The sequence below is a fragment of the Lottia gigantea genome (genome assembly GCF_000327385.1).
Source record: "Lottia gigantea unplaced genomic scaffold LOTGIsca_7, whole genome shotgun sequence".
Lineage (NCBI taxonomy): Eukaryota > Metazoa > Mollusca > Gastropoda > Lottiidae > Lottia > Lottia gigantea.
Window position 1 is genome coordinate 1,780,514 of NW_008710370.1, and position 12,972 is coordinate 1,793,485.

The 12,972-nt window shown below is 34.6% G+C and overlaps 2 protein-coding genes across 2 annotated transcripts in view; one reads left to right on the forward strand and one right to left on the reverse strand.

The window, feature by feature from the left end:
• Positions 1-203, forward strand: part of LOTGIDRAFT_154976 (hypothetical protein) — a gene marked incomplete at both ends in the record, with an annotated part of 4,352 nt that extends 4,149 nt beyond the window's left edge. Inside the window, one exon of the mRNA XM_009065484.1 lies at positions 144-203. Within this exon, the coding sequence (XP_009063732.1) occupies positions 144-203 (60 nt within the window). The remainder of the gene's footprint in view (positions 1-143) is intronic.
• Positions 204-479: 276 nt separating this feature from the next.
• LOTGIDRAFT_154977 (hypothetical protein) lies at positions 480-2,833 on the reverse strand (the record flags this gene model as incomplete). The annotated part of the gene is made up of 5 exons (XM_009065485.1): positions 480-631; positions 974-1,093; positions 1,267-1,385; positions 1,993-2,179; positions 2,479-2,833. The coding sequence occupies 5 exons, from the start codon at positions 2,831-2,833 to the stop codon at positions 480-482; spliced, it is 933 nt and encodes a 310-aa protein (XP_009063733.1).
• Between the last annotated feature and the right edge of the window lie 10,139 nt (positions 2,834-12,972).

Consider the following 12,972-nt stretch of genomic DNA (forward strand, 5'->3'; position numbering starts at 1 on the left):
TGTCTATAAGCAGAAATGATAGTTGCATATTCAAAAAATAAGAACTTAAATGATAATATTGTTCATAGTAAACTAAAAACAATCAGTACATAACAGATACTATACTTCTCGCCCATCGGGCGAGTTATTTTTTCTAATTTCAGATCAGAATAAGAACAGAAGAAAACCCAATATCAAGACCCTTAATCCTAATTTCTAAATAAAGTGTCTGCTCCACCCTAGGCCTGTACATTTGGGAGAATCAAACCCTCCCTTCCCCGAAATTCAATCCTGCTCACGAACTAACCCAAAATCCGAACAACATATTTAAACATTAGAAGTAGCTATCGAACTTTTCATACAGAGGTATCAGGTGTCTAGAATAGGAAGCATACCCTGTCTGGCGCCACACCCGTCATAGCTGCTTAGGAAGTATTCGAGATTTGACTTGTTTCATTGCAGAAAAGGTGCGTTCAGCTGTCGAAGAGCATGTCTGTGTGCTAAGGGTCTTCATCGATTTCAGTACTTTCAATTTCATCTGCATCAAGATGTTGGCAAACATTTGCTTTATCTTTGGAAGTTCTGCTGCACTGCGTACCAAAATGAAAGTCATTATTCGGACTAAAAGCTTCCAGCTTTGGCCATAGATGTTCTGTTGTAAAACATCAAATTCTGCATTTCCGTAAATTTACTTTTGGAAAATTTAATAGCCTCCACCTGCATGCGTGCGAATATTAAAGTGACATAAAACGACGATTTTCTAGAATACTGCTTCTAGTAACCTTCTAGAAACTAAATTCAAAGTTGCAAGTTTACAATAACATTCATGATGGTAATGACAACAAGGCAATTAATATATATAATTAATGTATTTAATTTTTAGAGCATAAACTTCAACATACAACACGTGGTTGGTGGAACTTAGATCGGGTATTTTGCACAAGCTTAAAAATTGACAAAGACGAAGAAGCGTATATGCAAAGCAGCGACAAACCTATTCTGTCAAATCTTGGTTTACAATATTTTTCATACATGTGAGATGTGAAGTGGCATCTGAGATTCTGAGCTTCGGAACTCGGCATCTTTGCTTTCTCGAGGGAATGTTTAGGTATGGCTTCAATCAAACAAACGTTTGTGAAATACTAATTTAGCGAGGCTAAACATTCTAAAAGAAGTGCTTGTGAAGAGCTTATCCTCAAAAAGCTTCTACGGTGATCATGATATGAAAATAAACTAAGGGCAAATTTCGATGCTAGAACTGAGAGTTACATTTATAGACTAACTTACCTCCGAGAACAAATATTTTTGTCATTCCAACAGATATCATATTGTGTTTATCACGTTCTGTGGGTAAAGCTATACCTTCTAATGGCTCACTCCAAACATCGTCTGCAACGTTATACATCCTGACAGATAAAACAGAATCAATCAATATTCATTATCCCATAGATTCGTTAATCCGTTCGGTATGCAAAAATTAAAACTAAACAATCATAAAGTATGTGTATTCTATGATAATGAAATACAGAAATGTATGTCAGTGCCTGTGGGGGCATGTGTAAAATCTAATACCACCAGCTAATCAATTTTATTCTCGCTCCAGCACTCGGATAGTGTGACGCGAACAAAAGGTTATTATAAGATGCATCAGAAACTGATAGAACTGAAACCGACCATTGTTGTTAAAACCACCTTTTTCTTTGGTTGTTCTAAATTGAACCAGTGGTCATCAGATCAGGGAAAAAGTCATACGAAGAAATAACAACAAAGTTGTTGTTAAACTTAACTGGTGTGGTTAAGTTAAAATTTAAAGCTAATAAAACCGGAACAAAAGTGTGATCGGATTTTAATTAGACTGTGCAAAATTCACACGAATGGGAACAATCAGTATGCTGAAGACTGTGAATCAAAAAGATATCAAATATTGTAGCATTTAAAAGTCTAATATATGGACAGACCGACGAAAAATGTGACTTCAATATACAGACATTGTGTTAGCATAAAAGAACTTACCAGAAAACATTGGAACAGTTGTGCCTTAAGTTACTTATACCACCAGAGACATAGAGACACCCATTTAAATTACAGACAGCGTGGTCAGCTCGAGGCCGTGGTATTGGTGTCATTTTTCTCCATCTGTTTTTCTTTGGATCAAATCTCTCTACTGAATCAATTACTCGACCATGCAAACTTTCCCCTCCTGAAATATATCAATTCTAGGGGTATTTTGAAAGGTGGACAAAAGTAAACAAAGCCTTATCGAATTCAAGATATGACTTTGATTCTCAGAAACGAAAATGCCATTAGATACCATAAATATTGTAGATGTGATGGAATGACACGAACAGTTTTAAGGGAAGCAGACATAGCATATAGACTTAATTCTATTTTCCATGTGGCTAACATCACAGGGTATCAAGAACCACAAATTTTTTTTTCGACCGGATCTCGTATGCAGAAGAAGCCCTTGAGCAGAATTTATCACGATAAATTATTTACCTATTATGTAGATATAACCATTTAATACTGAAGCTGTAAATCTGCATCTGGGTGTTTCCAACGGATGCATATCTTTCCATCCATTCATCTGAAGATCACATCTGCGCACTGTCGTCAAATATTCACCGGTCGTCCAGTCTTTACCACCAATAACGTACAAATAATTGTCCAAGACTACCGTTCTGTAACCACTAATATTGTTCAATCTATTCATAATTATGGTGTTCATCTTTGGAAGCATGAGACTAGGAGCCCTTGGATCTATCATTAAATAGTTGACCTTTGGACTACCCGAACCTTTATCAAACAATAATACATATGTGAAGTAGTCTTCTCTTTTAGGTTTTGGTGCCATGATGTTAATGTAACTTGTATCCATGTTATCTGCTTACGATCATTCACTGCCTGGTATAGTATTAACTCTGTAAGATGTAATAAACACGATGAATTAAAAAAAAAGCAGCGGAGAATTCATTATTTGATATATGTCGATTATCATTCGTATTTCATTCCATCTTGAGGCAATTGTCACAATGGCTACATATCTCAATAAAAAAAACTATCTTTTTTACTGAAATATGGCACCCATACAGCTATATACCACGGCGTGGTAACTTGTTAAATTAGGCCAATGTCACCATGTCAGTCTATCAAGACAAAACGTGGTAACTAAATTTTACCACGTTTTTTCTATTTGGTGGATTTCATCCAATTTTTTATAACATTTAAAAAAATCACACTGTTTAGGTTTCAAAAATAGAACTATTTTGCACACTGCACATTGTTAGCACACTAAAATAAGCATTTTAATATCTCCAGCGAAGGAAAATATCCGCCATATTAAATATCGGTGACTATGGTTTTTTTGGACGCTAAATTTCACAGTCTAAATATTTTCTGCAATCGCTATATTATGATGCGAACCATAAGGAATGCGTGTTTATAATCATACCTCGGTGTGCATTTGCAGCTGTCTATTAGTCTACAATTAGTTTATATAATACAGTTTAAAGCTATAATTTTGACAGACTTTTATTTAATTTTTAAATTACACGCTATAATACTGTATATTCCTTGTTCCCATCCTGGGTTTCTTTTCAGGAATTAAAATTAAAAATTTACAATGTTTTAATTGTTATGAGGCATTGCTCTTTTATTTCGAAATGTTTTCAGTCTGTAGCTAAATATTCGAGAAGGAACAATTCTTGGCGATTGGACGAAACTTTGAGAAATTGTTTATTATTAACCTATCACGATCCGTATGAAAATAAAAACGAATCTTAGGAATATTTGATATGAGTTATTTCCCTTGTTCTTGGAAACTCGTTCAAGTTTTAGCTTGTAAACAGTGTAGAATGAACAATTCTTAATAGATTTGGACGAAATTTGGTGAAATTGTTTATTATCAACAAACGATGAACCCTATAACAATATAACTTGTTCTTTACAAGTAAACACTGTAGAAGGCACAATTATTGATAAATTTAGATAAAGTTAGATAAACCTTCATAATAATCAAGTAGGATTTAAAAGTGCTGAAAAATATCGTAGACTCGACCAACTCACTCTTTTTGAGCTAACCGAATTATTTGTTTCCAGACGTCGGAAAAAATACAATTTTTGATAGTGCCTGTCTGAAGTGTGTTCTCTAGGTCAGTAATAATACAGATAAGGATAGTGTTTGACTGCAATATGTAGTATAGGTCAGTAATAATACAAATATTGATAGTGTTTGATTATAGTATGTAGTAGAGGTTAATAATGATACAGATATTGATAGTTTATGACTAGTATGCAGTCAAGGTCAGTAATAATACATAATATATTGATAGTGTCTGACTGTAGTATGTATTCTACGTCAGTAATGATATTGGTAGTGTCTGACTGTAGTATGTAGAAGAGGTTAGTTAGGATACAGATATTGATACTGTTTGACAGTAGCATGTTGTGTAGCTTAGTAATGATACAGATATTGATACTGTTTGACTGTAGTATGTAGAAGAGGTTAGTTAGGGTACATATATTGATACTGTTTGACTGAAGTATGGAGTCTAGGTTAGTAGGATACGGGTATTGATAATGTTTGAATGTAGTATGTAGTAGAGGTTAGTAATGATACAGATAATGATAGTGTCAAACACTATCAATATCAGCATCATCACTAACCTCTACTACACACTACAGCCAAACACAGTCAATACCTGAATTATTAATAATCTTGACTACATACTACAATCAATCACTATCAATATCTGTATCATTACTGACCACTACTAAATACTGATACTAAATATTGATACTGTTTGACTGAAGTATGGAGTCTAGGTTAGTAGGATACGGGTATTGATAATGTTTGAATGTAGTATGTAGTAGAGGTTAGTAATGATACAGATAATGATAGTGTCAAACACTATCAATATCAGCATCATCACTAACCTCTACTACACACTACAGTCATACACTATCAATATCTGTATCATTACTGATCTTTACTACATACTACAGTCATACACTATCAATATCTGTATCATTTCTGACTTAGTCTACATACTACAGTCAAACAGTATCAATATCTGTATCATTATTGACCTCTTCTACATACTACAGTCAAACACTGTCAATGTCTGTATCCTCACTGACCTCTACTACAAACTACGGTCAAACACTGTCAATATCTGTATCATTACTGACCTCTTCTGTATACTAGTTTCAAACACGGATAATTCTGATACATGTGAGTTCGAAGGCTCAAAATTTGACTGTGAGCTGTGAACACTATTACTGATTGGCTTAGCTAAAACAATTCCGTTTCTGAGACTAAAGTATGATTGGTCAAAAACTTGACCACTTTCTTGAGAACTTTTGCAGCTTTCAAATAATTTTTTTGTTTGTTTCGAAGTTCATGTTAATTCTGGACACTAAGAAATATAGAATCGTTTAGAGAAACAACATGTGTTAGTGAAGGCAAGTTTTTGGACGACAAATTGGAAAAGGTTTGAATGAAAGTCTAAGAAGTCTTTTTTTAGTCACATGATAGCGGACGGGTCCATTTTCAATTTATAAGTGACCAAGTTTGACAATTAAACACATATATTCAAACATTTTGTCTAAAATGTCTAACTGTTTGTGGAAATATGCATTACTTACTCAGTGGTGTAGGCAAGATTTCATTGAGGGGCACCTTTACCCCCTTTTTGGCTTTTCAAGGGCCCTACCCTCTGTAGTTACGCTACTGTAGTTACTTGTAAAAACGTAGTAATATTAGGAGACAAATTGCATAAAATGCAGGAATTTATTTTCAATACTTATTCTCAAACAAAACCTCCTTACGATCGTTGGGGGAAGATTAGTCCTGAATGGATTTTGAATAGATATACTTTAAGCCTGCTTTCCAATTCATTAACAAGGTTAAAAGTAAACTTTGACTAATTTGTAAATAAAATGAATGTACACCAAATTTCATACAACTTTTTTCAAAAAGAGAATTTTTGATGAACATGATGAGTATTTGATTGCAAAATCGTTATTTTGAATATTTAGGTAGTTTTGAGCAATTTTTCTCCAAAGGAATATCAAATCATGACTAATTTTATTTTTTAAATAGCTGTAAGGGTACTTATGACCTAGACCTTTATTAATATTTTGCCGGGAGGTTGAATGAGATCTGGAAGTGAGAAAAGTTCCCCAATCAACGGGTTTCTATTACACACCCGAATATTACGACCATGAATTCAAACTAGCTATCGTTAGCCTACATGATGGTATCCGGACCATTCGGCAAAAACCCTCATTCAACCAAGTTCGGAAATTTATCCAACCAGCCACATAGAACTTTCCTACCTAAAACCATCTATCCTGCGTACTCTTCTCTATAGGAATTATGAAGAAGGTAAAGCATAATAAACTCAATATTTTAATATTATAATGATGGATCCAGTTGATAACCTTCATTGGTCTCCAGAAACCCACAAACAGTATATAATTGGATTAATTAACTTCAACATCGAGTAATAAAGATAGCTTGCGTTGCAAGATAACATACGCCCACTGGCAAATGTCAGAAATAATAAAACAGTCTTTAGTGACTAAAGTACGAATTTTCTCATATTGAAGAAATTATTCACAAATTTTTTTTAAATTAATATCAGTAACCCAAATACAACAAACAATTAAATCACACAGCTCTAATCAAAGGCAAAAAACAACTTTTAACGCGTGTTTACAAAGTCAAGGGCAATAACTCAAAAAATGTTCATCAAATATATCTCTTGTTAGAACTTGTCCGAGATCTTATCAATTCCAATGATCACATCAAGTTTCATCAGAATCGGTTGAAAACTGTAGCTTCTATTGTGCTCACAAACAAATTTTAACGCATTTTTCGTAAGTTAATGGCATTAACTCAAAAACATTTCATCGAAAATGTTTCAAGTTAGAACTTGTCCGAGATCTTATTAATTTCAATGATCACACCAAGTTTCATCAGAATCGGTTGAAAACTGTAGCTTCTATTGTGCTCACGAACAAATTTTGACGCCTTTTTACAAAGTCAAGGGCAATAACTCGAAAACCGTTCATCAAAATTATATCAAGTTAGAACTTGTCCGAGATCTTATCAATTCCAATGATCACACCAAGTTTCATCAGAATCGGTTTAAAACTGTAGCTTCAATCCTGCTCACGAACTATTTCTAACAAATTTCGACGCGTTTTAACAAAGTCAAGGACAATAACTCAAAAACCGTTCATCGAAAATGCGTCAAATTAGAACTTGTCCGAGATCTTATCAATTCCAATGATCACGCCAAGTTTCATCAGAATCGTTTGAAAACTGTAGCTTCAATCCTGCTCACGAACTATTTTTAACAAATTTCGACGCGTTTTAACAAAGTCAAGGGCAATAACTCAAAAACCGTTCATCGAAAATGCGTCAAGTTAGAAGTTGTCCGATATCATATCAATTCCAATGATTATGCCAAGTTTCATCAGAATCAGTTGAACAAACCATCACCTCGTCTAGAAATGCGTCTTTTCTGACGATGAGTGACTGGGTGTTGTGAGGGAATCTCCATCCAAGTTTCATCGAGGCCTATTTCCTCCCAGAGGCCAGGTGGCGCAAAGTGAGGGCGAGCCTCAGACCAGGATCAATCGGTTCACGATTGATCGTATGTTGCTTAGTTATTTTTAGATCTACTCTCTCCAGCACCTCGTCGAACATTTCGGGGGGCATCCACATAAAGTTCGTGAAAGATGCCTGGTCCTCGTTGAGTAGTTGTACTAGAAGCTGGCATGCAAAACTGTCGACGCTTCTCGATCCATGGTCTGACCCAGATCCTTCTTCGATGACCTCCTCCCCTCCTTCGCCTAAGAACACGCAACCTGTGGAGTGCTAATTCCACGAAGTTCTGCTGATGTTGGAGAACGGCCTTTCGGTATTCTTGAAGACCAATGATTGGTATAACTAATTGTTATTAATTATAATAGGTTAAGACTTACATTGACTTACAATGTAAGTCAATACTTAGAAAACAGAAAACAAAGTAACTGTTTTATATATATACCAGATTTTTGCTCTATGGAACAAAATTGCATAGCAGTTTTCTAGTTGAAACTGTATAGCACTTGTTTTTAAACGATGTAGAAGTCTTGCTATATATTGAGTATTTTTAATAAAAGTTATAGAGTTGTGTTATAAAAAATAAAATTTAATTCTTGAATTGTAATTTTAATACTAGTTCAAAATGTAAGCAGTAACCTTTCTTTAACCACAAATGTACTCTAAACTCCATGAGATGAGTGTTCCTTTTGACACTCGAGTAATTTGGCTTTTCTTATACTCCTATACTTTCTTACACTCAATGTTATTTTTTAAGTGATCAATACTTGCATTTGTCATATTTTATTCCCTTGACATTAAGTCAACTTTCAAGGTCGCAGGGGTATGACTAACCGATAGTATTTAAAGCTCGGGTTTGCGTTATTTCTTACGAAATGGAAATGTATAACTTTTTATCATTTTGTTACAAATAGAAGTGTCGAATTTCGATCGTTAACGGATGAAGCATGAGTTTTGCAAATCGGCCATATCTATGCTTGTTCTTCTCTACATTCCCGAAATGTCGTCTGCGATCCACTTCCAATAATACTGCTTATTCAGCACAATCTGTGACTATAATACTATTGATAGTAACAATCAAGCCTTCTTTGTTTCTGAGCCGGATCTCAGTCGTCGAGAAAAAAATATTGGGATCTCATTGTTTTAGTCAACCAATCTTTTTATAATAATTATTCTAAGTTAAAGTTTTATTTATTATCAGAAATTTATTATCATAAACAAAAGCTAATTTCCATTTTCGAAAAGAGCCGAAAAGTTTATCTAAATATTTTTGCAAAAAAGAGCGGTTTCATCAGCAAATTATATCGAAAGTAATAATCTCCCAGATAACATCGGGATTATCATTGAACAGTGAATTACGCAAATCGTTAATAAACAATAATAATAGTAACGGTGATAATGGTTCACCCTGTTAACGCCGGTATGAAGCTGTCAGATAATGTTCCTTTAAACTTATTGACTTCCGTATACATGGAAGTTATCAACCGTAACATTTACTACTAATGCCGCTCAATTTTATTAAAGATGGGTTCCCTTATTTTCATTTATGAAAATGAAAATTCTAATACTTGTATGAATAGAAAGTAGAGGTGTTCTAATGACTTAGAAAACTACCATAATTAATTCATAAATAGCTAACCTAGAAGAGAATTGCCAGCAGAATTCCAATGAGTGACCGATCAAGAAAGGTCAAAAAGTATTTTTTTGTTTATCCAGAATGTAAATACATGGACTTTTATGATTGGTTAAAACTCTTAAGTTATGTGCAATGAGAACATAATGATATGATTAAGAATACATTATAAATCATTACAAACACCAATTAATCAAATAATTTTGATTGTTTATGTGATAGGCTGATGTCAGATATAGTTGAGCGAAAGGCGCGTCGTGTACGTGGAGTAGTGTGGTGAGAAAGCAGCGCTCGCCATATTCCCTCCGTGTGCGGGAGCCTTTAGCGATCAAACAATCGCTTGATTTACACAGGTGGAGAAACTTGTCCCCAAACTATTGATAATTTTATCCTATGATACCCTAAATTCGATAAATATAATATAAAGTCAGTTTCACGACTACGAAGGAAATCACATATCGCACCACAATTTATTTCAATTGGGAATATTTGTGAAATACTTGTTCAATTTCTATGGAAAAAAATATCCTTTTTATACTCTCACATGAAATGTGGAGCATACTATATTGCCGTCACTCATGTCCGTCCGTTGTCCGTTCACAATTTGTCGTAAACACTCTACAAGACACGATTCTTGACAAATTTTGACAAAACGTGTTGTAAGGTTTTTTTAAGATATACTCTCTCTCATAGAAGCACTGGCCTAGGTCACACTATGAACCCTATTGAAAATCAGAAGAATCGAAAAATATTTAGTATGAGTTATTGCCAATTTTGTTAGCTCATAAACACTATAGAAGGCACAATTCTTGACGAATTTTGACGAAACTTTATCTTAGTGACTGTTATCAACCAAGGATGAACCCCATTGAAATCAGAAAAATTGAATAATATTTAATATGAGTTATTGCGCTTGTTCTTGGAAACTCGTTCAATTTTTATACGCCCACATGAATATGTGGGCGTGAGCAGGATGGAAGCTACAGTTTTCAACTGATTCTGATGAAACTTGGCATAATCATTGGAATTGATAAGATATCGGACAACTTCTAACTTGACGCATTTTCGATGAACGGTTTTTGAGTTATTGCCCTTGACTTCGTTAAAACGTGTTGAAATTTGTTAAAAATAGTTCGTGAGCAGGATTGAAGCTACAGTTTTCAACCGATTCTGATGAAACTTGGCGTGATCATTGGAATTGATAAGATCTCGGACAAGTTCTAACTTGACGCATTTTCGACGAACAGTTTTTGAGTTATTGCCCTTGACTTTGTTAAAATGCGTCGAAATTTGTTAAAAATAGTTCATGAGCAGGATTGAAGCTACAGTTTTCAACCGATTCTGATGAAACTTGTTGTGATCATTGGAATTGATAAGATCTCGGACAAGTTCTAACTTGATGCATTTTTGATGAACGGTTTTCGAGTTATTGCCCTTGACTTTGTAAAAACGCGTCAAAATTTGTTCGTGAGCACAATAGAAGCTACAGTTTTCAACCGATTCTGATGAAACTTGGTGTGATCATTGAAATTGAAAAAAATCTCGGACAAGTTCTAACTTGACGCATTTTCGATGAAATGTTTTTGAGTTAATGCCATTAACTTACGAAAAACGCGTCAAAATTTGTTTGTGAGCACAATAGAAGCTACAGTTTTCAATCGATTCTGATGAAACTTGGTGCGATAATTGGAATTGATAAGATCTCGGACAAGTTCTAACAAGAGATATTTTTGATGAACATTTTTTGAGTTATTGCCCTTGACTTTGTAAACACGCGTAAAAAGTTGTTTTTTGCCCTTGATTAGAGCTGTGTGATTTAATTGTTTGTTGTATTTGGGTTATTGATATTGATTTTAAAAAATTTTGTGGAATTATTCAGCATAAATAATTTCTTCAATATGAGAAAATTCGTACTTTAGTCACTAAAGACTGTTTTATTATTTCTGACAGCTGCCAGTGGGCGTATGTTACCTTGCAACGCAAGCTATCTTTAGCCTGTAAAGAAGGCACAAATCTTGACGTGATAATTGTTTATTATCACGCATGTTTTAGAGGATTTATTGACCTTATTCTTGAAAATGCTTTCACATTTTAGCTCTAACGTGTAGCTTACAAAAGAAATCAAAATCTTAGCAATTTCCTCTTTCACGGTAGACTTGAACCATTGAACAATGTCCATTCATCCTAGGAGCATAGATTTCTTAATATAAATGTGTCATGATCTATCAATAAATTAATCGATTTCTAAGTTAGATTTCAGGGAATACTTATTTCAGGACTGGTGCCATGGCTATATACAGTATATTATATAACATGCAGTGTATGTTTGTGTGTATGTCTTTTCAACTAAAATCATACTAATGACTAACTAATTTTCACATAATTAATAGACTTATCTATTGCTCTGTGACCTAGGCCAGTGCTTTCATTGAGACTCGTCTCAATACACCCTAACACTAAAAGGAACGATTCTTGTCGAAATTTTACAAAACTTGGTTTTCAAAAGAAGTGTACGAATGAAGGTTTCATACTAGTGATTGTTTCTGTACTGCCAAATACTTTTTATTCAAAATCAAAGCTGTCAGCTATCATTCTAGATTTTTGTGTATAGTTTTCACAAATTTGAACAACAACAAAATTTGGACCCAGAATATCCCTTTAAACAAATGAACAATAATCACATGTTATGTTTAATTGGTGAACACGGAAGATGAGAAAGTTTGGTTTATATAGATATCTTGAAAGATTGATTGATTACACTGGATGAATGCCTAAATGAGGTCTCGTATTCACGCTTCTACTCATCAACAGGTTAATACTCTACATTCAACGAACATCATGGTAATTTTGATGATACCATTCGATATAAATGTTGGCTCTGTAAAAGTAATGATCATTGGTTAGACCAATGTTGTAATTTCCTGTCCATATATGTATCAGATCGTATTATGACAGATAAATCCTGTTTGAGTTGCTTGAAAATTGCTGACAAAAATCGTGGTGTAATGAGCTGTTCCAGAAGACTTCGAAATACTGAACTCTATAATGGTAGTTGCTGTAAACTGTTCCATCATAAATTACCTTCAAGCCAGTTTACACGAGTTGGACTTGGACCCGCGGATTTACTGACCCAGGTTGACTCCGGAGTTCAAAACTCAGTCAGTCTGACAGTCTGCTAGGTCGCAATTTCAGTGAAGCCTGGGCAACCAATGACGTGGTTGTAACCATATGTGGGCATAAACTGCTGAACCCGGGTCGAATTAAAGTTCGACCCTAGTGAAGGCTGAAATCAGCAACTCCAGTGCGGCCCCGGAGTCGAATCTCGGAGTTTTCGACGTGTGAACAAGTACCCCCTTGGTGGACCCGGGGATTTTTACTCTCGTGTAAACGGATACCCTGTTAGACTCTGCAGGCGCCCGGCTAGGTTTAAAAGGCAAATAAGAACTTCAATTAGATGGCAAAGTTATTCGTATTGTCATAACAAAAATTGGTGGAAATCAACTGAAGGTCAGGTGCCCAAATATCCTTACATGCTGAAATTTGAAATTTATAATGGTGGATATGAAATTTGCTAGAAAACTGACAGATGCTGAAATTACTGAATACTAAGGCCTAGTTCATTATTTTTCCCGTCATGAAGTTAAAAATACCTTAGAAGAAAATTACACCTATAAGAAATGTGTATATTACTCGTCTGCTGGTTTCAATGGTCACTGTTTTAATGATGAATGGTGCAAAGGTTCTG